We start from the raw sequence: 26115 nt of genomic DNA, 5'->3' as shown, positions 1-26115 counted from the left end.
TTGTTTTACCAAGCCGAGCAGCTCAGAGCAGAACATTGCTCACAGAAGCCCTCGACCGACCCGATGTCGGTGCTGAGCACTTCATCATCCCTGGGAAGGCAGAAAGAGCATTTCTGTGGTGCTCAGCACTTCTAAAATTAGTTGGTAAACAAGGAGCAGAGCGAGCACTTTCTCCCTGCACACAGCTCCCTGCTTCTCTGCCTCCTTCTGCCCAGCCTGGCCTTCTCCCACCACATCTGAAGTGGTGTTCATGAGCACCGCTCAACTGTCTTCAGAGGGATGCAGTGGAAGAGCTCACAGCTTCCTGGGGTCTCCCCTCAGCCTCCTTTTCTCCAGGCTCAACAATCCCAGCACCCTCAGCCACTTCTCATCAGACCTGTTCTGCAGACCCTTCATCTGCTTTGCTGCCCTGCTCTGGACCCACTCCAGCACCTCAATGTCCTTGGAATGAGGGCCCCAAAACTGAACCCATGATTCCAGGTGTGGTCTCACCAGTGTAAAGTGCAGGGGAACAATCCCTGCCCTGCTCCTGCCGGTCACACTTCCCTCCAGACTCATAAACTCCAGTTTCCTCAGATCCTATGGCTGTGGGGGTGAACTGAGAACCACCATTAAATCAAAGCATGCTTGTCACTATGGGGCTGGCTGCCACTCATGAGCATTCTTCCATCAGGTGAAGCCTAGTATCCCCACAACCAGCAGCCTTTCCTCCTACTGGGGTTCCTTCATCTTTCCCAGGAGGCAAAACCTCAGTAAAGGATGAGGAAATCATTCAGGTGAGGATTTGCTCATGGAAAACAGCCTGGCCACCATCAAAACCCCACCAGAGGCAGCTGCAGCTCTTGGTGCTCAACACCTAGATTGGGGTCAGGGCTGTTTCCGGCCAGTGTCAAACCTTAATTTGGTTTCTGCTGCTTTCAATCTTCAGAGCTGAGCTTTTTTTGATTTTCCCCTTTCGAATTTCTTTTGTGCCAGGACCTTTTGCTTCTTTCCCCAATTTCATGGAAATTCCTCAAGTGTCTGAATAACATTTTAGCAGCTGTTGGAAAGAAATGAGGGAAATGGCTCATTGTGAGTGAAGAAAACCCAATTATTATGCTCCCTGAATTAATTGCAACATAGGAATGCTTTCCACACTGTCCCCCTGCCTATTTCCCAGCACTTCTGCAAAGTGAAAAACGGATCCTAGCACAAATCCCACTTCTCCCAGGGGCGAAGGGCTCTGCCACGCTTGGCATGGCTTCTTTCTCCTGCACAGGGATGACAGGCAGGTGTCCGTGTTTGAGGCAAGGGGGAGAGCCCATCCTTCACCTCTTTGAGTTCTCCACCTGGGAGGGCAGAGCCAGAGGGATCTCCTCCTTCAGGAGGTGAATGAGTTGCTTTATCAGTCCAGGTTGCCCAAGCATTGACTCTGATACATCAGAGGGCTGCAGGAGGTGCGTCCCCAGGATCAAACTTTAACTCAGCCAGGTTGTGTGACAGGGATGATATGATGGCACTGATGGATCAGCTGAAGCAACCACCAGCATGGTTCTTATTGTTGAGCCATGAAAAGACTAAACACCAACCCAATAAATTCAGGCAAAGAGCAGAATTATCACCCACCATCAGTAAAGTCCAAGCTATGAAACTGTCAGGAGCATTACCCATCTCTCCACCACCCTGAACACGCAGAGTGGCACTGGAGGGGAAAGGCAAAGCTGGGGGTTTCCATCTTCTAAATAAACTTTGTCAAGTGTTGAAGGCACAGCAGCGTTGAGTCAAGGTTTGAAGGCTCAGACTCGATGAGCAAACAAATCTTCCACCCTGCCAGCCTCAGTTATTGTAAAGGCAGAGCTGCCAGGATCTGCTGAACCCAGCCTTGTGAAGGAGAATGAGTTATGGTGGATGTTGAAAGATGACATCAAGCTAGTGACACACACCAGTTGCCAGGGATTTATGGTTATGAGCCCACCATGCTGCATGCTGGGGAAAGAGACTGCAGCTAAACAAGGAATATCTTCAACAAAACAGAATCATGGAATCAAAAAAACATAGAACCACAGATTTTTTTGACTAGGAAAAGACCTCCAAGATCAAGTCCAACCATCAACCCAACACCACCATGGACATTAAACTATGTCCCACAGTGCCATGTCCACACATTTCTGGAACACCTCCAGGGATGCTGACTCCACCACCTCCCACCCCTCGCCCAAACAGACACAACAGCTTTGTATTTCATAGACAATAACCCTGGAACCATCAAATCATTTAGGTTGGGAAAGACCTTTAACATCATCAAATCCACTCCTTAACCCAACACTGGCAAGTCCACCACTAAAGCACGTCCCTTTTAAATCCCTTCAGACTTTTAAATCCCTTCAGAAATGGGGACTCCACCACTGCCCTGGCCAGCCTTGTTCAAGCCTTGACAATCCTTTTGGAGAAGAAATTTTCCCTAATGTCCAACCCAACCAGGACAATGTGCAAGATCAGGGCTTGGCAAAAGCTGTCTGGGAAACACTGGTGCTGCTCCAGCAGCAGAAATAGAGATTTAAACACAGTGGTGGACAGTCAAGTTCTCCCATCCTTTCTCAGCACCTACATTAAAGCCACCAATGCATGGACAGGAAATTAGACAGCAGCCTGAGTCAAATCTACCTCCTTGGTGAACAGCAGGACCTATTCCATCTGTGTCCTCCCCATACAGAAGTTCAAGTAACTGGTTCTTGGCTGCTCCACTCAACCATGGAGAAGACCTTTTTCCTTTAACTTTTTTCTTTACATGGCAGCTCTTCTTGAACTCAGGGATCTGCAGCCCCTCCGCCTTCTCCTCTTCAGATTGCACAGACCCAAGTCCTCCACTTTTGAAATCCCTCCAGCCCTCATTTCTTCCCTGAACCCTTCCCAGTGGTCCAACTCTGTCCTGAAATCTGGCCCCCAAACCAAACCTGCTCCAGCTAACATCTTCCCTGACCACATTTTGGGGGTTTCAGCCCTTTTCTTGCACTCCAGAAAGATGTATTCTGGGTTTGGTGACAACTTTAGCACCTAGGGATAGTCCTTATGGCAGAACCACCCTTGAGTTGATTTTGGGCAGCTGATTCTCCTGATTCAGCACCTTCAGAAAATCCCACTGTCCTCCTGAGAAAACCCAGCATCGCTGACACCAGGACTTCCTTGGTCCACAAACCTTGGAGATCACTATATGGACATTTTTTAACATCTGCAAAGGCTGATCCTTGCCCATCCTCCTCCAGAAGCACCACCAAAGCCAAGGACTTAACAGCTTGCAGGTAGAATCACAAAGACTTCCAAGGAAGCCATATGGACACACATCCATGAGCGTGCACATAACCTATCAGCAGAGCCAGCAGGCAGGAGGACGTTGCAGGTCAGTCAACCACCAAAAATCCATCCTGAGCAGTGCTGAGTTGCAAAACCAACACCAGTAAATTGTTCCAAAACCACTGCTGAGCATCCCTTGAATGGTCTCAGTAGGCAGATTACCTGAAAGTGATGCTCCATCAGCCCCATGCCCCCTTGGTCACCACAGCATCTTCCTCTCAGCCATCATCTGCAGGCATCTTCATTTCCCATCCCCAGGTACCCAAGCAGCTAATCCATGACTGAAGCTAAATCTCTGCCCTCCTCCCCTACCAGCAACCATTGGCAGTAAGGATTTCTCATCCCTGGTTGTCCCACTCCTACCTCATCTCATTTCCCCTTCTGCATTTCCACACCAACATCTCTTCTCAGCTGGGTGAGAGCATCATGAGGAGGATTCTTGACTCTTTATTGAGACGTTTTTGTAAGCTCCTAATTTTCCTCAGGCTTTTCAAACCTCCTGGAACTGCTCAGCTCTCCTGCTGAGGGGATTTTTGTGCCTGCATAAAGCTCCTTCCCTCCCTAATCCCTCTTCTTTCTGGGTTTAAAGCCACCCAGGACACCCCATCATGCTCACATGAGTCAGGGCTGCACAACTTAAAGACACCACCCAACCTGCACCATTCTTTATCCACTTCCCCACCTAGCACAGAACAACTTTGGCATGAAATCGCCTCATTGAGAGCATCATCCACAGACAGAGAATGAGAGTACCACAGAATTGTTTGGGTTGGAAGAGATCTTTGGGATCAAGTCCAACAATTAACATATTACTGCCAGTTTGCCACTAAACCATGGCCCTCTGTACCACCTCTACACAGCTTTGAAACCCCTGAAGGGATGGAGACTCCACCACTGCCCTGGGCAGCCTCTCCCAGGCCTTGAAAACCCTTTCCATGAAGAATTTGTTCCTTATGTCCAGTTTGAACCTCCCATGGTGCAATTTGAGGCCATTTCCTTTTGTCCTCTTGCTTGTTACTTGATGCACCTACACAGACACAGAATCTCAGCATGGTGGGGGTTGGAAGGGAGCTCTGGAGATCACCCAGTCCAACCCCCCCTGCTAATGCAGAGTCACCCACAGCAGGGTGCTCAGGATCACAATGCCCAGGAGGTTTTGGAATTGCTCCAGAGAAGGACACTTCACAACCTCTCTGGGCACCTTGCTCCAGGGCTTTGGACCCTCCAAGCTAAGATGAAACCTCCTGGGTTCCAGTTTGTGCCTGGTTCCCTTTGTCCTCTCACTGGGCACCACTGGCCCCATCTTCCTGTGCCCCACTCTTCAGCTCTTGCTGAGCATTCAGAAGATGCTCTCAGCTCCAGGTCTCTCAGCCTTTCCTCCTCACAGATTCCCCAGGTTCCTCAGCAGCTTCTCAGCCTCCACTGGAACTGAGGAGCCCAGAACTGGACACAGGACCCCAGATGTGACCTCACTAGGGCACAGCAGGGGGAAAGGAGAACCTCCCTCCACTTCCTGGCCAAACTCTTCTTAATGTACCCAAGGATCCCATTTGCCTTCTTGGCCACATGAGCACATCGCTTGCTGTTGGTCAACTTGCTGTCCACCAGCACTCCCAAGTCCTTCTCCATAGAGCTGCTTTCCAGTAGCTCACCCCCTCACCTGTTGTGATACAGGGGCTTATTTCTCCCCAGCTGCAGGACTCTAGGCCTGGCTTTGTAGAGCTTCATGAGTTTCCCCCCAAAGAAGATGAGCTGCAACACGTGGACTGGGATTAAGCAGCTAAAAGCCAACCCCAACACTGAAGCTGGGACACAAAAGCAATGTGGACACAGATCAGGACAAGTTCTGGCTGCTCACCTGCTCTGCCAGGGCTCTTGGTGCTCAGGTCTCTGGCCCGAGCCGGGGTGCTGGACGTCTTGGAGAGTTTGTTTGCTGACACTCTGTACATCACCCCCCCGATGCAGCGATAGCCTTTGCTCCTCCAGCTCTGCTGCACATGCTGGGACTTGCCACCTTGGGGTGATGGGCGTGCTTGGCTCAAGAGCAGGGACCTGCAAGAAGGTGATAAAGTCAAGGTGAACCCAGACTAGGGGAGATAACACAAGGAGTTGCCTCTGGATGAGCAAACCTTTGACTGCCTGAAGGTGGAGGAGATGAAGGCAAGAACCAAGGGTCCTCTTGCTGTGGATAGAGGAAAAGCTCTGATTCCCTGTGATTTACACTGGGAAAAAAACCCAACCTTCAAAGTCTCTTCTCCTGGTACCACTCCCCCATGCAACAAAAAGCCTTTTTTCCCTTGGAGCTTGTCCAGGACTGTGTCACAGGTGAAAAGACCACATGCTGAAGGTCAGGTACCCAACCAACTGTAAACTTCTAGGACACACCAAAGGTGCTTGTCCCAAAACCCTGGTGATATTTCAGAGTCATGGAATCATTTAGGTTGGAAAAGACATTAAAGATGATTAAGTCCAACCATTAACCCAACTCTGTTAGGTCACCATGAAACCATGGCCCTCAGCACCACATCTATGCAGCTTTGCAATACCTCTGGGAATGGGGACTCCACCACTCCCAGAGCAGCCTGGGCTAGGCCTGGACAACCCTTTCTATGAAGAAATTGTTTCTCATGTCCAACCTAAACCTCCCCTGGTGCAACGAGAGGCTGTTTCCTCTTGCTTGTTGCTCAGAAGAGACCAACCTCCACCTCACTCCAATCTCCTTTCAGGGAGTTGCAGAGAGCCAGAAGGGCTCCCCTTGGCTTCCTTTGCTCCAGGCTGAACAACCCCAGGTCCCTCAGCTGCTCCTCAGAAGTTCTCCAGACCCTTTGCCAGCTTCATTGCCCTTCTCTGGATACGCTCCAGCCTCTTTGTGTCCTTCTTGTGGTGAGGGGCCCAAAACCAAACACAGGACTCAAGGTGTGACCTCACCAGTGCCCAGTCCAGGGGCACAATCCCTGCCCTGGTCCTGCTGGCCACACTCTTGCTGATCCAAGCCAAAATGCTGGTGGCCTTCTTGGCCACCTGGGTACACTCTGGCTCATCTTACCCAGGTCCTTTTCCTCCAGTCAAAGTTAGTGATGTCCATAAGGTTATTTTGAAGGATTAACAGGATCTGAAATGACACCCTGGGGACAAATATGTCCTACAGTGGCTAAGCTGCTACCAAAACCCTTTTAGTTCACAACCTGGTATCTCATGCACCATCCTACCTCTCGTCACAGTAGTGTTGGTGTGATGGTTGGACTTGATGATCTCAGAGTTCTCTTCCAACCTTAATAGAATAGAATAGAATAGACCAGACCAGGTTGGAAGAGACCTTCAAGATGATGAACAATGATTCACTGATTCCAAGATTCAATGACTCCATGATTCTATGATTCCATGACTCATTGATTCAATGACTCAATGATTCCACAATTCCATGATTCAATGACACAATTCCATTACCCAATGATTCAGTGACTGTTTCCATGACTCAGAGATTCCAGGATGGAATGACCTGATGATTCCATGTTTCCATGACTCAGTGATTCCATGATTCCCACCCAGCTCATTTCCCTCCGTCCTCCGTTACCCAAACTCGAGTCGCTGCAGCCCAATCCAATCTCCTCCAACATCAGTCGCCTTCCTCATTTAGTGCTAATCCAAACAGTAATTTGTTTATGCAAATGAGGGGCTCTAATTTGGTATTAGCCCAACTGAGGCTGGTAATGCTATTAGCACAACGTCTCTAAACGGCGCATTACGGGCGAGGATCTGTAAATTAAGATTCCCAGGATCCTATCAGCGGAATGCAAGCCCTGGAGAGCATTACCTTGGAATGAAGATGTGCTGGGAGAGAGAAAAGGACAACTCTAAAGGATAACAGCTGCATTTCTGGGTGCTTCACATGACAGGCTCCTCATTCCTTGAAGGTTCTTCAGGGTTGTTACCACTGGCTACCAAGCGGAGAGAAGCACTCTTTGGGTGTTGAGAAGATGAGGATTGCGACCCCCCTCTTCAAGGGATTGGTCCCCAGGGGATTGCTCCAGGTTTGATTGCCTCAAAATTAGGTTATCTGCAAAGTTTTGTTGTGGTGGTTGTGTTGTGTGCAGGTATGGATGGTAGGAGGGACTGCAGTCAGCAGAGACATCCCCAACTATATCAGATAGCTCAGAGCCCCATCAAGCCTGACCCTGAGTGTCTCCAGGTATGGGACCTCCACCACCACCCCAGGAAACCTGTTCCAGCATCAATAAAATCCAACCAATCCCACATCATGTGGAGCTGTGGAGGATCATTGGTTCAAGCACCAGTTTAAGAGCCTGGGCTGGTTGAATCCCTCCAAACCCTCAGGATATTTATATTCCTGTCTTGCTGAGCTCATCCAACCTGCTGAAGTGGCTGCACACTCTGACGCTCTGCACTGGAGAGTCTCCATTTATCAAGAGTTATTACCTAGTGGCATCTGACCCCTGGTGTGTGAGCAGGGAGCAGCTGCTGGTTACAAACCACTTCAGACTTTCATAAATAAACAGTGGAAAGGAAAATCCAGGAGAAGAAGAGTGGAGAAGTAATGGACACAGCAGCATGCTCTCCTCTGTAGTAGACTTTGGGGATGGTCACGACCCAACCATGAGGGCCCATGGATCTCATTGCTCCCAAGTGGAGATCATCCTGCTGTGATTTTACAGGGATTTTTATAGAGAGCATCAAAAAGTATCTCACACCATGAGGAGAGTGGTGCTGGACCTCCTGCAATTTGTGGCTGTTACATCTTTGAATTAAAAACAAGACCAGCAAGGTGGCCTCCATGCAAAGCTTCTACAGAATGCCTGTTCAGGCTGCCAAACTCACGAGTATCACCAGACCAAAATCTCAACCAGAGGCCCAGCTTAAGCTCAGTGGAAGCTTGACCATCTCCATTTCTACCTTCTTGGTGTCCAAGCAGGGATGTACCCACAAACCCTCAGCCGTGGGGGGAACTTCAATTGCTGAACACACACACTGGGTTCAGGTTTGGCCACATCTTTCATTTACAGAATGAAAAGATGTCTAAGATCATCAAGTCCAACCATCAACCCACCACCACCACGTCCACCAAACCATATGTCAAAGTGTCACATCTACATGTGTTTGAAGACCTGCAGGGATGGTGACTCCACTCCCCTGGGCAGCCTGTTTCAATGCCTGACCACCCTTTCAATAATCAATCTTTACCTAATATCCAATCTAAACCACCCCTAGTGCAGCCTGAGGCCATTAGGTGTATTAGAGGATCTGTAGGTGATTTCAAATTGAAGGTAAAATCTTTTATATCAAAAACTGATGGTAGAAACTCAACTACAGAAGAGAAGGAGAGGAATGGAATTGCCCAGCCTTCACCCATAAAACACCTTTATTTCCTTCTTAAGCTACATTGTCCATAGAATCATAGAATGGTTTGGGATGGAAGGGACCTTCAAGATCATCTAGTTTACAGCCCCACTGCCATGGGCAGGGACAACCTCCACTAGACCAGGTTGCTCAAGGCCTCATCCAGCCTGCCCTTGAAAACCTCCAAGGAGGGGGCATCCACAACCTCCCTGGGCAACATGTTCCAGTGTCTCACCACCCTCACTGTAAAGAATTGCTTCCTAATATCCAGCCTACAACTGCCTTCCTCAAAGGGTTTTGTAGACCCATGAGTTTTTCTAGTCCCAGGGATTTTGTGACCCCAAGGGGGTCTGTAACCACAAAGAGTTCTGTAGCCCAAACACAACCACTGCCATGTGTCTTTTTTTCAATTAGGGACAGCTTGGTGGCTACAGGGAACAAACCACCAGCAAGAGGAAGGCTGGAGGGCAAGAAGCGGCACCAAACGCCCTGTCGCTTTTCATCGGTGGCTGTGTCACTGCTCTGCCAGTGAATTGTCACCCTAATGGAAACGATGGCCTTTGGAAACCAACCCTATTGAGAAGGGAGGATAAAATTAATGAGATAATAGCAGGGCCAAGGACCTGAAGAATACACCAACCCCCCTCAACACCAGAAGCTTGTAATTCCCTTTCTACCACACAAGCCTGTGGATCTAAAGAGTCCTCCCGTCCACCCAGACGGCCCCGCTCCAGCAGGAAATTTCATTAAGGCTGGAAAATAGGAAAGGTATTAAGTGTGGATAATGAAGGCCAGAGTGTGAACAGTGCCTTAAGATAGTCTTCTTTGGAGCCTTTGTAATGGGAGGCATGAACTTTCCCTTCAAATCCATTTCTAATCCATTTGAAATACTACAGCAAATTATCTTCCCCTTCAGCCCGAAAGCGGCCAGCCAATTTACTCCGAAGAGAAGTGACAATGCTACAGAATTTATCGCCATAACCTTGACTACACAAGGTTGAGGGTTGTCTTGCCCCCCTCCCACCTCCCAAGGTGGACACAAGGAAGAAAAAAATTTTAATGAAAAGAGAGTAAACGAGCACTAAAAAAAAATGTTTTAAAACAGTATTGGAGGCGTTGGAGGTTCAAGAGCGGGGTGGAGCGTGACGGGACAGCGAGGGACGCGGGACAGCAACAGGACAAGAGCAAACAACTCAACTTCCACCACTTTGGTTGCACATGAGGAACAACCTTTTCCCTAAAAGGGTGGTCAAGCCCTGGAGCAGGCTGCCCAGAGAGGCTATGGAATCTCCTTCCCTAGAAACACTCCAAACCCTCCCAGGCATTGTGATGCTGGGCAAGCTGCTGTGAGTGACCCTGTTTTAGCAGGGAGATTAGACTGGATAATCTCCAGAGGTCCCTACCATGCTGGGATTCTGTGTCTGGGGCTGTGCAGGTCTGGCAAGTAACAGGCAACAGGACAAGAGGAAATGGCCTCAGATTACGCCATGGGAAGTTTAGGTGGGAAATGAGGAACAATTTCTCCATGGAAAGGGTTGACAAGGCCTGGGAGAGGCTGCCCAGGGCAGTGGTGGAGTCTCTCTCCCTGGAGGGGTTTCAAAGATGTGTAGGATGTGGTGCTGAGGGACAAGGTTTAGTAGTGACCTGGCAGTGATGGGTTAATGTTTAGCACTGATGACTCTGAAGGTCTCTTTCAAACCAAAGAATTCTGTGGTACTCTCATTCTCTGTCTGTGGATGATGCTCTCAATGAGACAATTTCATGCCAAAGTTGTTCTGTGCTAGGTGGGGAAGTGCATGAAGAATGGTGCAGGTTGGGTGGTGTCTTTAAGCTGTGCAGCCCTCGCTCATGTGAGTGTGATGGGGTGTCCTGGGTGGCTTTAAACCCAGAAAGAAGAGGGATTAGGGAGGGAAGGGGCTCTGTGCAGGCACAAAAGTCTCTTCAGCAGGAGAGCTGATTCCATGATTACAATTTATTCAAATACTGTAACAAATAACATGCCATAATGGTTGGACTTGATGACTTTAAAGATCTTTTTCCGACCAAAGAGATGTCCTATGAAAATCAGAGTATCTTTTGGTAAAAACACTACAGATAGAGGTTCTGGTTAGAAACCACTCCATAGGTTGAGATTTTGGCTTTCTCCTTGCATCCCTCAAAGCAGCAGAAACTTTCCTCAGGTCTGGTGGTTTCAGGTTGGTGCTTCATAGATGTTTGTGTCAATCAAGTCTAATTTTTCTTCTCTTTCCCATGGCCAGACATCAAGCTGTTGAGTCCTTTCTCCAACCTTCTCTTCTTGACTGACTTCACATCACTTGGAAAGGGGCAATGCTGGGTTCTTCCTCCAGCCTCTTCTGCAAGACCAACTTCACATCACTTCAGAAATGGAAATGTTTCCTTCAACAGATCAGTAAACCCAAAACTCGTCCAAGAGGGAGAAAAGGACTCAAAGACAACACAGAGCCAACAGTCAGTTGATGCCCACTTCAATGCACCTTCACTACCTCCAAACAAAGCAAAGCTGCCTGAAGTTTGGGTGGTTTTCTTCTGTTTCAAATACTGCTACCAAAACATTCTCCCCTCTTAAAGATCCAAAATAGCAAAGTGAGGGAGATTTCCATGTGAAAAGAGAAGGTTAACAACAGGGACAAGTTACCCCAGAGTGCACCAAGAGCAGTAGGAGATGCTCAGACTGATAAAATTGTTGCAGTTGGAAAAGACCTCCAAGATCGAGTCCAACTGTTGACCCAAGATCACCACAGCCATTCAACCATGTCCCAAAGTGCCATGTCTACATGGTTTTTTTAACACCTCCATGGAGGTGATGGAGTCACCATCCCTAAGCAGCCTGTTCCAATGCCTGACCACTCTTTCAGTAACAAAGTTGTTCCTCATGTCCAGCTCAAACCTCCCCAATGCAACTTCAAGCCATTTCCTCTTGTCCTGGCACTTGTCCCTGGGGAGAAGAAACCAATCCAGCCTCCTTTCAGGGAGTTGCAGAGAGACAGAAGATCTCCCCTAAGCCTCCTTTTCTCCAGGCTTTCTCCAGCTACTTTCATGTGACACCTCCTCAATGGACCATCTGATAAAAAAGAAAACCAAACCCAACCCAAAATACATGGACAAAAGCACCAATATTTGAAATATTGCAACCAGATGATCTTTAAGGTCCCTTCCAAGCCAGACTATTCTATGAACTGTTGGGAGTCTGAGGGATATAAATGAAACTCAAACCCAAGAGCAGAGCAAGAGCATCCCAGCGGCGGTTTCAGGCAGCTGAAACGGAGAGGATTGGGGATTTCTCGGCGCTGACGGCGATACGAGTGGCTCTGAAAGGCTGGGGTTTTCACTTCTGGATATCTTCTTTAGGCTTAGCTTATTTTACTTCAAGTAATCCTTACATAGTAAGAAATCACATTTGCATGCTGGCATTTGATTCCCGAGGAAAAAAAAGGCAGATCGTAACAGGGGGTACGGACAGCAGAAGGAAGCGGCGAGGAAGGAGGGACCTCGTCTACCTTGAGCCTCCCAAGTGACAAAGCAAAACCCTGAGCTGGGAAAAATAGTAACAACAAAAATCTCAGTAACTTCATTGCTTAGCATGCAGGAAAACAAAACAGAGGGTTTAGGCTTAAAAGAGCTCCTCAAACATGCCAAAAGTCCTTCAAGCTCCCCTTGGAAGTCACTCTGATCTCTGCAAGTCTCCATCCCCACCCACAACCTGCTTGAGGTGCCCAAATGCACAGAAAAAGGGCAAGTCATTCTGTTTAAATGTTTGACTGATGGAATTTAGATCAAGATTAGTGTTTTCTTCTTCAAAATAAGAAGATCACCACACTGGAGCATGGCAGGGGTTGAAAAGGACCTCTGGAGATCATCCAGTCCAATCAACCTGCTGAAGCAGCTTGCCCAGGACCACAATGGCCAGGTGGATTTGGAAGCTTTCCAGAGGAGACTCCACAACATCTCTAGGCAGCCTTTTCCAGGGCTCCAGCACCCTTACAGCAAAGGAGTTTCTCCTCATGTTCAGGTGAGAGCTCCTGGGTCCCAGTTTCTGCCTGGTGTCCCCTGTTGTGTCACTTGGCACTGCTGACAAGAATCTGGCCCCAGCCCCTAGCCCCCCACACTTTAGCTCTTGCTGAGCATTGAGAACTTCCCTCAGCCTGATGGCCACAGCTAATGCACTTAATGACACTTAACATCTTGATACCATGGCCCTTCTTGGCCACATAGGCAAATTGCTGGCTCTCGGTGAAACTACTGTCCATGAGCACTCCCAGTTCCTCCTCTGCAGAGCTGCTTTCCAGCAGATTAATCCCTCACCCATACTGTTTCAGAGGGTTATTCCTCCCAAGGACTCTACACACATCCCTGTTGAATTTCATGGGGTTCCCCTTCACCCAGCTCTTCAACCTCTTCAGGTCCCAACTAAACTCTCCCTACTTTACATCTAGTTTACCTGAAGAACCCGATTTGGATTATTGAACCAATTCAGGGCACTGACTGTGGTCTTTGAGATGGAGGAAAGCAATGGGAAAGTGCAAAATCGACAAGTGCAAGTCTTCTTCCAACAGGCACACCTAAATCCAGAGAATCCCTTTACATTAATCATAGAACAAGAGAATTGCTTGGGTTGGAAAAGACCTCTAAGGTCATCAAGCCCAACCATCCACCTAACACCACCATGGCCATTAAACCATGCCCCTAAGTGCCAGGTTCACACATTTCTGGAACACCTCCAGGGATGGTGACTCCACCATGTCCTCAGGCAGGATCTTCCAATGCCTGACCACTCTTTTAGGAAAGAAATGTCCCAGATTTCCAACCTAAACCTCCTCTGGGGCAACTTGAGGCCATTTCCTCTCGTTCTATCACCTGATACTAGGGAGGAAGAGACCAAACCCCACCTCACTCAAACCTCCTTTCAGGGAGTTGTAGAGAGCAATTAGGTCTCCCCTCAGGCTCTTTTTCTCAAGGCTAAACAACCCAGGTTGCCTCAAATACTCCACACAAGACCTCTTCTCCAGACCCTTCCACCAGCAGAAATCACTTGGGGTTCCTGACCTGCTTCTAAGATCAGCCTTTGCTGAGATTTCTTCTCACCCTTTCCTCTAGGCCATTTTCCTCCTTTGAAGATGAAGAGCCAGGAAAGGGACAAGATCCACATAGAGTCTTCATGTCCAGCACACAGGAAGACACATCTGCATAAGGCACAACTTTGGGTTTTGAGAGGTGAGATTTAACAGGTCTCCAAGGCCCCCAGTTTTCACCTGTCAGTGCCAGCTCTCCAAGGTAGGCTCACTCTATGGGATGCATGCTCAGATGCTGGTGCATCAGCCATGAGATCACCCCATGGGTGACCTGGGGATTTTCTTCAGACCCTGAATGGCAGCCAACATCCACCCCAAACAACCCCCAGAATCTATCAGTAGATCCCTCTGGGCTGTAAGATTCGTTCAACACCCCCCATTTGGGCTGTGGTTTTAAAGATGTGATGGTTTTACTCAGCACAGGAGTCTTTCTACTCACCACCCACACAGCTTGGGAGAAGAATCAGAAACAGAAGTGTCCCCAGTGTCACAAATCCTCCTATGAGCTGGGGATTTAAACCATGAGCATGAGGTCTGTAAAGAAGTAATTAAGCTACAGGAAAAGATACACTTGGGGCTACACATGGTCTAGGAGCATGGCAGGAGCCAGCTCATGTCTTCATGGCCCCAAGAGCCTCAACCAGGAGCCTGGAGAAGCACTGTGCCACCCTCAACTAAGGGGAGAAGGACTTTCAGGGTCACAAACTAGGCAAAGCCACCCTAACATGCTGGGGATATCTCCATATTACCTGGACCCTGTGAGAGATGCTACACCACCCTCCTCATTCCTTGCCTAGACCCACAGCCAGACATTAGCTTCTCCTTCTGCAGCTTCAAGCCCCACACCACATCAACCTGAACTGCAGGGAGGTGCCCAGCCCCACCAGCTAAAAGGATCTTTGCTGAGCTACCAGCAGGACAGTTGGAACTAGATGATCCTTGAGGTCCCTTCCAACCATAACAATTCTGTGACTCTATATTGGAGAAGTCATCAACAGCTTCCCTACCTAACCGGGGGGCCACCAGGCCCCCCGGCCTTTGTTGTCACCACCACCATCACCCAGTGTGCTCCATGGGGACTCACCAGTGATGAGAGGAGGATCCTCCAGCCCAGAAGGGCTCAGCTTGGGGCTCCTGCCTTTCCTGGTGGGGATTAAATAGGGGAGTGGGTGGGGAGGACAAAGTGGCCACACCTGGGGTGGGAGGAGACTCCTCCTCTACTCCACTCTGATGAGACCCCACCTGGAGTACTGCAGCCAGTTCTGGGGCCCCTACTAAAGGAAGGAGTGGAGGTGCTGGAGTGTGTCTAGAGAAGGGCCACAAGGATGAGCAGAGGGCTGGAGAACCTCTGCTATGAGGACAGACTGAGGGAGTTTGGGCTATCCAGTCTGGAGAAGAGAAGGCTCCAAGGGGACCTTATTGCAGTATTCTAGTATCTTAAGGGGGGCTACAAGAAAGCTGGGGAGGGACTTTTTAGGGACTCAGGGAGTGATAGGACTGGGGAGAATGGAACAAAACTAGAAATGGGTAGATTCAGATTGGATGTTAGGAAGAAGTTCTTCCCCTTGAGGCCCCTTGAGGGTGGTGAGACACTGGAACAGGTTGCCCAGGGAGGTGGTGGAAGCCTCATCCCTGGAAGTTTTTAAGGCCAGGCTGGATGTGGCTCTGGGCAACCTGATCTAGTGTGAGGTGTCCCTGCCCATGGCAGGGGGGTTGGAACTGGATGATCCTTGAGGTCCCTTCCAGCCCTAACAATTCTATGATGGCTCCCTTGATCTCTACACATCCCTTCCTTCAGTTTCCCCTTCAGCCTACATCTCCCTGATTGTTTCAGTTCTTTATGCTTTGGCTCCTGCATGCCTCTTCTCCAAAGCTTCCAGGTGGTTATTTATCTCCTCCCCATCTTTCAGAAGTTTATCACCCCTCCAACTCCAGCCTAAAGCAGCTTTCCTCACTCCCAGCTCATCTCAGAACCACCTCGCTTGGCTTCTCTCCAGCAAAGGATCTGGTTCCATTCATGAAAAGGCACAGAAGGATCATCTCTTCTGACAGCCCAACTCAGAACCACCTTACTATGCTTCTCTCCAGCAAAGGGTCTGATCCCACCCATGAAGAGCTATTAAAGCATCTTCTAAAACATATCACAGTGACTCAAGTGCTCCAGCAAAGTCTGCACCATAAAAACATCTCCAGCACTGCAACACTGGCCTGGAGAAAAGACAAAAGACCTGTTTTAAAAGATGTGATTGCCCACATGAAGGTGTTTTCAAGGTAGGTCAACTTTCAGCCTAAAACCCATGACAGCATCCCCTTAAACCGCTTAAGCTAAGACTGAGAATGGAAATGCTGACATCCCCTAATACTCAGCTTTCCAAGCCTGCCGCTCTAATGCTGCAGCAGATCAGTAATTAGACCAGGAAGACCAGGAACCATTGTCCCATTAATTAGATTCCTTTTACCCCCATTAGCTCAGATGAGTGGACAAAGTTCATTAGGGTTTAATTGTGATTAGCTGAAATGGATCTCTTTCAAGGGATGAGACAAGGCAGGTGTGACCAGCCTGAGCCCCTAAGTCATGCTCCACGCTGAGTGTCGACATGCTGCGGGGAGTGTAGGGTCCCATGACTATGTGGAATAGGATATTACTGTTTCCACTCTCTGAGATGGTGTCCTACCATCCCTGGTGATGGGCTCTCTGCAGAAGAAGGAAAAGGGATTTCAGATCTCTGGATGTTCTCCGAGCACTGCAATACTCCACCTTCAGCACAGAGCCGTAGGAAGCATCAAGCAAAGGCCAAGCACTACTTGGGATGAAATGTTGCATGGTTCCATACAGTGAGGGGATTGATGATTGACTCCTAACCACCAAAATGACCCCAAATCAGCCTCAGCTTTGACTCTTGTCCAAGATAATCAACCAAATCCCACACAAGGCTTTCCCTCCATCCTGCTTTCCCAAAATCTCTGCCATCATTGCCTTTTCCAGAGATGATTCCTTGCTGGATGCTCTTCTTCTCAGGCAGGAAATAGCAATGATCCCAAGAAGAGCAGGAACAGCTGAGAAATTTTAACCAAAGCAAACTAAATTCTTGGGCTGGGTGGAAAATGCTGACTCAGACACTGACTCAGCATGGAAGAGGTTAAGTGTTCAGCAGGGCTGAGTTTAAGGGAATTAGCTGCTGAGAAAACACCAGCAGCTCCTTGTGGGATCCAGAAAGCCACATGTCCATGGCTAGAGAGGCTTGGATTAAGGATATATATAAATCCATGGCAATGCACTTATTAAAACTAACCTTAATTTACCAAGGTCTCACCACCCTCATGGTGAAGAATTTCTTCCTCTCTCCAGTTTGAATCTCCCTCTGCTAATTTGAAACTGCCACCCCTTGTCCTGTCACAACAGGCTCTGTTCAAAAGTCCCTCCCCAGCTTTATTCTCAGCCCCATTACAACCTGAAAGACCACCAGAAGGTCTTCCTGGAGCTTTCTCTTCTCCATGATGAACAATCTCAACTCTCAGCTTGGCCTCACAGCAGAAGCTCCCAGCATTACTGTGGCCTCCTCTGTCCTCACTCCAACAGGTCCATGTCTCTACTGTGCTGAGGACTCCAGAGCTGGCCCCAGCACTGTAGGTGGGGTCTCAGCAGAGGGGCAGAATCCCCTCCCTCCACCTGCTGCCCACATTGCTGGGGATCAGCCCAGGACAGGGCTGGCTCTGGGCTGGCAGCACACAGTGCTGGCTCAGCTCCAGCTTTTCACCCACCAGCACGCCCAGGTCCTTCTCTCTGGGGCAAACACAACCTTCAAAGCCTTTGAGATATGGTGCTGAGTGACAGGGTTTAGTGGGACCCAACGGTGCTGGTTTAATGGTTGCACTTGATGATTTGCTGTGATTGTATTGCATGATTCTGTGATCCTCAGCCTCTCCACTTTCATCTTTCTTGGTTCGGTTGCAAGCTGCTCCCCCTCCTTGAAATGGATTTTTAACAGCATCATCTTGGGGTGAATTTCCCTTTCCATCTCCTTCTTTATTGGGCTCTTAAAGGCAAAGCTTTAATGCAGCCATTGATCCAAACACCAATTGAAGGGATAGGAGCACATCAAATAGTCCCAACCCTTTAATAATGGAGCAACAGCAGCTGTAATGGAGGCAATGCAATTAGCAAGGAGAACCAAGAACACAGCCCCTGCACGGGGGCCGCTGAATCGTTTGGAGACGTCATGGTGTACACCAGGTCCAAGACTTCCTCTAATGCACCAACACTCTCAGAAGTGTCAGACCTTTTCTTTTTACACCTGGAAGAATCACTTGAGCAACCTGGTCTACAGGTGGGTGTCCTTGCCAATGCCAGAGCAGGTGGAACTAGCTGATCTTCAAGGTTCCTTTCAAATCCCAGAATTACACAATATATCAGGTTGGAAGAGGCCTTCAAGATCATCCAGTCCACCCCTCAACACAGCACTGAAGGGTCAATACTAAACTATGTCCCTAAGTGGCAGGTCCACACAGTGCTTGAGCACCTCCAGAGTGTATTGAAACCATACTATGACTCTATGGAGGATCTGAACCCTTTCTGTACATGGATTTATAAAGTCAGCATTTAGAGAGAGAGGATCAGAGAATCCTACCATTGGTCAGGTTGACAAAGGACCTTTAAGATCATCAAGTCCAATCTTTAGGTCCCCTCTAATCCACAGAATTCCAGAATCCCAGCATGGTACAACTTGAGGCCATTTCCCACTTGGGTCCCTCCTGGTTCAAAAACCTCTCCTCCCAGCTTGCCAGCAGGTCCAGAAGTCCCTTCCAACACTTATCATTCTGTGACTCTGTGATTGAAGGCTAAGTTGTGTGAGGCCTTAAGCAACCAATTCTAGTTGAGATTTGGTAGCTCCATGGAAGGGGCTTGGAATAGATGATCTCTAAGGTTCCTTCCAACCCAGGCTACTCTACAATACTTCAAAATCAGCCTAAAATTGATTAGACCAGTCTGGTGATGCCGCTAAAGAGGTGACACAAATTTGGAATGGGATGAGCTGGGGGCATTGCTCTTCTGCTTACCCCTTAGAGAGGCAACCACAACCTCTCCCCAACGGGAGTCTAGATTCAGACTGGACATTGGGAAGAAATTCTTTACAGTGAGGGTGGTGAGACACTGGAACAGGTTGCCCAGAGAGGTCATAGATGCCCCTTCCCCGGAGCTGTTCAAGAGCAGGTTGGATGGGGCCTTGAGCAATCTGGTCTAGTGGAAAGATGATCTTCAAGGCCCCTTCCAACCCAAACTGTTTTGTGGCTCTATGACTCCATGACCGCGTGCCATCCTGGGCTCCAGGGAAGGGAGGAAAGCAGAGCCTGGAGAAGAAGACAGGGCGATGACTCTAATTTATACTCTCCTGCCTATACTTTATGGCTTTCTTAATTCAGCTCCTGCTACTATTAATGTAGTTAATGTTGAGATTATATCTATTTTCTGGCGTCAGGAGGTGATTTATTCCAAGCCATTTTTCCGGTGCCGGCTCCCACGCTGTTAAATCAAGCGACTTGCCAATTAAGTGCTGACTGGGGGAAGTGGATGCAATCCTAACAGACATCTCACCGCAAATTAAAACCACCTCTTAGCTTGACGTGGTGTGCAGTGCGAGAGGCCAAACTGCTGAACCCTGCTGAGCTGGGGGAAAAGAGACAATAAAAACAACCCCCCCCAAAACTAAGAGGAAAAGGTAAAAACCCAACGCAGCCAAGTCGGAGATGAAAAGAGACGAGTTCTGGGGGAAAAGAGACAATGAAAACAACCCCCCCCAAAACTAAGAGGAAAAGGTAAAAACCCAACGCAGCCAAGTCAGAGATGAAAAGAGATGAGTTCTGGGGGAAAAGAGACAATGAAAACAACCCCCCACAAAACTAAGAGGAAAAGGTAAAAACCCAACACAGCCAAGTCAGAGATGAAAAGAGACAAGTTCTGGGGGAAAAGAGACAATAAACACCCACCCACCCCCCCAAAAAAAAAACTAAGAGGAAAAGGTAAAAACCCAATGCAGCCAAGTCAGAGATGAAAAGAGACAAGTTCTGGGGGAAAAGAGACAATGAAAACAACCCCCCCCAAAACTAAGAGGAAAAGGTAAAAACCCAATGCAGCCAAATCAGAGATGAAAAGAGATGAGTTCTGGGGGAAAAGAGACAATAAAAACACACACACACACACCCCCAAAAAACTAAGAGGAAAAGGTAAAAACCCAATGCAGCCAAGTCAGAGATGAAAAGAGACAAGTTCTGGGGGAAAAGAGACAATAAACACCACACCCCCCCCCCAAAAAAAAACTAAGAGGAAAAGGTAAAAACCCAATGCAGCCAAGTCAGAGATGAAAAGAGACAAGTTCTGGGGGAAAAGAGACAATGAAAACAACCCCCCACAAAACTAAGAGGAAAAGGTAAAAACCCAATGCAGCCAAGTCAAAGATGAAAAGAGACAAGTTCTGGGGGAAAAGAGACAATAAAAACACACACACACACACAAAACTAAGAGGAAAAGGCAAAAACCCAATGCAGCCAACTCAGAGACGAAGAGAGAAGTTCTGGGGGAAAAGAGACAATAAAAACAACGCCCCACAAAACTAAGAGGAAAAGGTAAGAACCCAACGCAGCCAAGTCAGAGATGAAAAGAGACAAGTTCTGGGGGAAAAGAGACAATAAAAACAGCAAGGAAAAGATAAAACCCCCAACATGGCCAGCTTGGAGAAGAAAATAAACAACTTCTGAGGGAAAAGTCAAACACAACTAACTTGGAGAAGAAAAGAAACAATTTCTAGGGTGGGGGGATAAAGACAGTAAAAACAGCCCTTAAAACGAAGAGGAAAAGGTAAAAGCCCAATGTGGACAGCTTGGAGAAGAAAAGAAACAAGTTGGCTATTACAGAGGCATGGTGGTGTTCAACAAATCCTTGGGTCATCAACCAAAGCCTGCTGCTTTCTGGACTTGAGCTTAAGACAACCACCACCTAGCAGGGAAGAGGAGCAGAGAGGGGCACAGAATCCCAGAATCACAAAATCCCAGCGTGGTGGGGGTTGGAAGTGAGCTCTGGAGATCATTCAGTCTTAGAGGTCTTTTTCAACCAGAACAATTCTCTGATTCTGATTCATGGGGGTTATGGCCTGTAAGGAAAACACACCACAGTGCAGAGGAGCAAGTCCAAGAGGTTTCCTTTTGCCAGGTGACCACCAGGCACCACAGAACTAGCTTTAAACCTGCCCTCCTGAAGAGTCAATGACAGCTCTGATGCTTCCCAATCAGCAACCTGACCATTAGCAAGACTTCCCTGCATTTATTAAGTGCCTTGAGAGCTGTAATGAGAAGCAAGACACAAAGCTAAGAGCTGTTATTAATGACCAGGAAGAGTTGTTGTGATAACTGCTCATGATGAGTGGGGAATGTTTGGATGGTCCTTGAATATTGAGTAGGTGCTAAAAAAATCCAAACAAAATCAAATCCTTACAGTGAGGGTGGTGAAACACTGGAACAGGTTGCCCAGGGATACTGTGGATGCCCCTCCCTGGAGGTGTTCAAGGCCAGGCTGGTTGAGGCCTTGAGCAACCCAGTCTAGCGGAAGGTGTCCCTGCCCATGGAGGTGGGGCTGGAACTAGATGATCTTGAAGGTCCCTCCCAACCCAAACCATTCTATGATTCCAGGAACAAGATGCTGCTATGAGTCCCAAAGGGCAAAAAGTGACCTACTGGGAGGACTGGAGCAATTCCTGAGAGCTGCTGAAACTCAATCTAAGGGAAGCACCATCCAGAGCTCCCATCATAAACAGCCCATCAACAAGGACAAATTGACTTCATGAGCTTCTGCTGCAATCGGAAGGATTGGTTTCCTGGGTGGCACAAATGAGAGCCACCACCTGGTTTTGCAGGATGAAGGGGGAAATCTCCTGCTTGCTTTAGGAAGCCCAAGTTGGTTCCTCAACATCCAAGATAAACTGCATTAGCAGAACACAAATTGTCTAGATGATGCTTTAAGTCCCTTCCAACCCAAACCATTTTAGGGTTCTACAATCATCTATCATCTCTGCAAGAGGTCAAAGTATTTGGCAACATGTGCTGCCACCCCAGAACTCCCACCACATTCTGGGCTTCATCCAAACAAGGGTGACCAGCAAGTGAAAGGAAGAGATTCTGCACCTCTGCCAGCTCTGGAGTCCTCAGCACAGCAGTGACATCGACCTGTTGGAGTGAGGCCACAGGAGGCCACAGCAATGATGGGATGGCTCACAGTATCACAGTATAACTAAGGTTGGAAGAGACCCCAAGGATCAAAGCACTCTGCTGTGAGGCCAGGCTGAGAGAGTTGGAGTTGTTCAGCCTGGAGAAGAGAAGGCTCCAGGGAGACCTTCTGGTGGCCTTTCAGTACCTGAAGGGGGCCAAGAATAAAGCCAGGTATTTTCACGCTCGGTATTAAGATAATTTGCCTTCACCTCCCACAAAAGGTAACCCAACAATCTGATGAGTACCTTACTCATTAAAAAAAAAAAAAAGATAAATGGCTGGAATTCAGCAGAGTCAAATCCACTCACACAAAGGACCCCTGGCAAAGCCACTGGCGGTCACCTTCACTGCAATGCTCTTGATCCTGCTGCAACAAATTGGTGAGATTAGCTACTAAAATCTTGAGAAGATTGGGCTGGCAAGGCTGAAATATGCAGCTAGTCTGAAAAATCTATTGATTATTGTAGAAGGAGTTTACTACCACCCTTAAAACTGGCCTAAAAGTGGTATTTAAATCAGTGGTTAATGATGTACATTGACTCCACGGCAGCATGGGTGGCAGTGGAGTTTTACTTCATTCTTTTCCCATCTGAAGTCTCATCCAGGATTTTTTTTGCACCATCAAGGACAAGAAGGACATGGAACTATTTGAGAAGGTCCAAAGGAGGCCACAAAGATGATCAGAGGGCTGGAGAACCTCCCATATGGGGACAGGCTGTAAGAGTTGGGACTGTTCAGTCTGGAGAGAAGGCAGCTCTAGGGAGACTTTCTGGTGGCCTTTCAGTACCTGAAGGGGGCCTACAAGAAGCTGGGGAGGGACATTTTACAAAGGCTTGTAATGATAGGATGAAGGGGAATGGATTGAAAGTTGGGGAGGGCAGATTTAGGCTGAAGATTAGGAAGAAATTCTTTACCATGAAGATGGGCCAGGAAGGGGTTGGTCTCTTCTCCCAGGCAACCACCACCAGAACAAGAGGACAGAGTCTCAAGCTGCAGCTGGGGAAATTTAGGCTCAAGGTGAGGAGAAAGTTCTTCACAGGGAGAGTTGTTAGCCATTGGAATGGGCTGCCCAGGGAGGTGGTGGGGTCACCATCCCTGGAGGTGTTTAGGAAGAGACTGGATGGGGTGCTTGGTGCCATGGTTTGGTCGATTAGATGGTGTTGGATGATAGGTTGGACTCGATGATCTCAAAGGTCTTTTCCAACCTGGTTTATTCTATTCTATGCTATTCTACTCTATTCTACTCTATTCTATATTATTCTAGTCTAGTCTAGTCTATATTATTCTATTCTATATTATTCTATTCTACTCTATTCTATAGTATTCTATTCTAGTCTATATTATTCTACTCTATTCTATTCTATTCTACTCTATTCTATACTATTCTATTCTATTCTACTCTATTCTATTCTACTCCTATTCTATTCTATAGTATTCTATTCTGTTCTGTTCTACTCTATTCTGTTCTGTTCTACTCTATTCTGTTCTGTTCTACTCTATTCTATATTATTCTATTCTATTCTCTATTATTCTATATTATTCTATTCTATATTATTCTCTATTATTCTATTCTCTATTATTCTATTCTGTTCTACTCTCTTCTATTCTATTCTATGATTCTATGAATCTATGATCCTATGACTCCACGACTCCAACCCAGCTAAAGCCTCAGAGGAAGAACCCTACAGCATCTCCCCCAGTTAAAAAAAAAATATATATATATATAAATAAAAGAAAATCAGCCACAAAATCCTTTGAAAGAGGCTCCAAATTAAGAGCTGCGCTGAGGCTGTCAAGCTCCTGCTAGCTGCGTCCCCAGCACCTTCTGCTCCAAGAGGGAAGCTTAACCCATTTATTAGAATGATGAAAGCAAAGGGATCTAAAAATTGCACTCCTTGGTTAATGAGCAGCCGAAGGGATCGGTAAGCATAATTTCAGAGGCCGGTAATATTTTATATAATCGTCAAGTGGTTTAAATTGAAAACCCCCAACTGAATCAATATTTACTGCATTGAAACGAAATGAATAGTAATAAGTCACTAAAGCTCCCCCTGTCCTGTTTCATAAAATAAAAAATTATAAAAATGAGCCGGGGCGCAGAGCGACCATCGCATTAACTTTTACGGCACTTGGGGACTCGTAACCTGACTCCTCTCATCAAATAAAAACTGTCTAACGGAACCTGCTGGAGGAAACCTTGCTTCAGCATCACCAACAGGAAGGAGGGGGGGGAAAAAAGGAGTTAAAAAAACCCAGCAAAATAGGAGCTGAGAGTTTCACAAACGCAGGCAAAAAGGCTCCCAGCAGCTCCAAGCGTTGCTCCCCCCGGCAGGCAGCTGCTTGCTGAAGCTCTTCATGAGCTGACTTAGAATCAAAGGATCATAAAATCAGAACAATTACAGAATCATAAAATCAGAGGATCATGGAATCAGAGAATCAAAGAATCTTACAATCATACAACATGGAATCATAGAACCATAGGATGATAGAATCGTCTGGGTTGGAAGGGACCTCCCAAGGTCATCCAGTGCAACCCCCCCTGTGGTCAGCAGGGACATCTTCAACTAGATCACGTTGCCCAGAGCCTTGTTGTGCCTCACCTTGGATATCTCCAGGGATGGGGCCTCAACCACCTTCCTGGGCAACCTGTTGCAGTGTTCCACTACCCTCATGCTAAAGAACCTGTTCCTTAAAGAAACATAGGATCTAATAGGACCATACTACCATGGAACCACAGAACCAAAGAATTGTGGAATCACAAAATCATGCAATTATGGAATCATACAGTCACAGAATCACAACATCATGGAATCATAAAATCACAGAACTATGGAATCACAGAATCAGAGAATCTCAGAATTGTTTCAGTAGGAAGATCAAGATCAAGCCCAACCATCAACCCAGCACCACCATGCCCACTAAACCACGTCCCAACATGTTATATCCACACGTTTTTGAACACCTGCAGGGATGGTGATTCCACCACTTCCCTGGGTAGCCTGTTCTAATGCCTGACCACTCCTTCAGGAAAGAAACTTCTCCTAATATCCAACCTAAACCTGAGCTCTGTTGAGAAACCCTCCCAAACAGCCCAGCCTCCAGAGTGTTTCGAGTTAGGAAATATTACAGCTCTGGAGATGAACAACACAAAAACAGCATCACTGAGATTCTGCCCCTGTTGTGCTCTGCTGAGACCCCACCTGCCATATTTGGGCCAGCTCTGGAGCCCTCAGCACAGGAGAGACATGGACCTGCTGGAGTGGGGCCAGAGGAGGGACACAACAATGATTTGAGGTCTGAAAGCCCTCTCCTGTGAGGCCAAGTTGAGTGAGTTGGGGTTCAGTCTGGAGAAGAGAAGGCTCCATGAGACTTTCTGGTGGCCTTTTGGAACTTAATCATTAGGATCATTGAATGGGTTGGGTTGGAAAGGACCTGAAAGATCATCTAGTTTCAACCCCCCAGAAATGGGCAGGGACACCTTCCACTAGACCAGGTTGCTCAAGGCCTTGAAGGAAGAGGCACCAACAACCTCTCTGGGCAGCCTGCTCCAGCATCTCACCACCCTTGCTGTAAAGAATTTCTTCCTAATGTCCAATCCACATTTATCCTCTTCCAGATGCTGCCTCCTGCTCTCTCTGCTCCTCCTTTTCAAGATCTTTTCTTTATTCCATATAAAATATCCTGAGCTGGAACAACCTTGGGCTTTCTCTGGAGACTGCTCCTTTGTCACCTCCATTTCCATGTCAGAGGGTGGCAGGACCGCCCATGGCAATGCCCATCTGAATTCAATGGCAATAATTTAAGAAGGAATTATGAAATTTAGGGGATGCTGGGGAGGGGAGGGATTAGAGGAAAATATTTGCAATCAAAACATCTTTCAGCTTGGAAAACCAGAAATGCTTGTGGACAGGTGGCTGTGGCACTCGTGCCAAGCTCAGGAACCCCTCTGCCCTTCTTTTCCCACTTTCCCAGCTTTGACAGCTGTGACCTTGCAGACCTCCCCATATCCTTCAGCAAATCCTCCTTCCAGGAGAGCCTGGTGGGCAGCAAAAGCTGCAGATGCTGTGGAGTTTGGCCAGAGCCT

General features: G+C 47.7%; 1 protein-coding gene across 2 annotated transcripts in view; it reads right to left on the bottom strand.

Moving 5' to 3' along the window:
• ZC3H3 (zinc finger CCCH-type containing 3) overlaps positions 1-26115 on the bottom strand; it is a 149351-nt gene that overhangs the window by 45037 nt on the left and 78199 nt on the right. For both annotated transcript variants that reach the window (XM_054167310.1, XM_054167311.1), the window contains exon 5: positions 5189-5382. In XM_054167310.1, the coding sequence (XP_054023285.1) occupies positions 5189-5382 (194 nt within the window). The remainder of the gene's footprint in view (positions 1-5188; positions 5383-26115) is intronic.

The sequence above is a fragment of the Dryobates pubescens genome, chromosome 14, assembly GCF_014839835.1.
Source record: "Dryobates pubescens isolate bDryPub1 chromosome 14, bDryPub1.pri, whole genome shotgun sequence".
Classification (NCBI taxonomy): domain Eukaryota; kingdom Metazoa; phylum Chordata; class Aves; order Piciformes; family Picidae; genus Dryobates; species Dryobates pubescens.
This window is presented reverse-complemented; position numbering and strand designations above follow the sequence as displayed.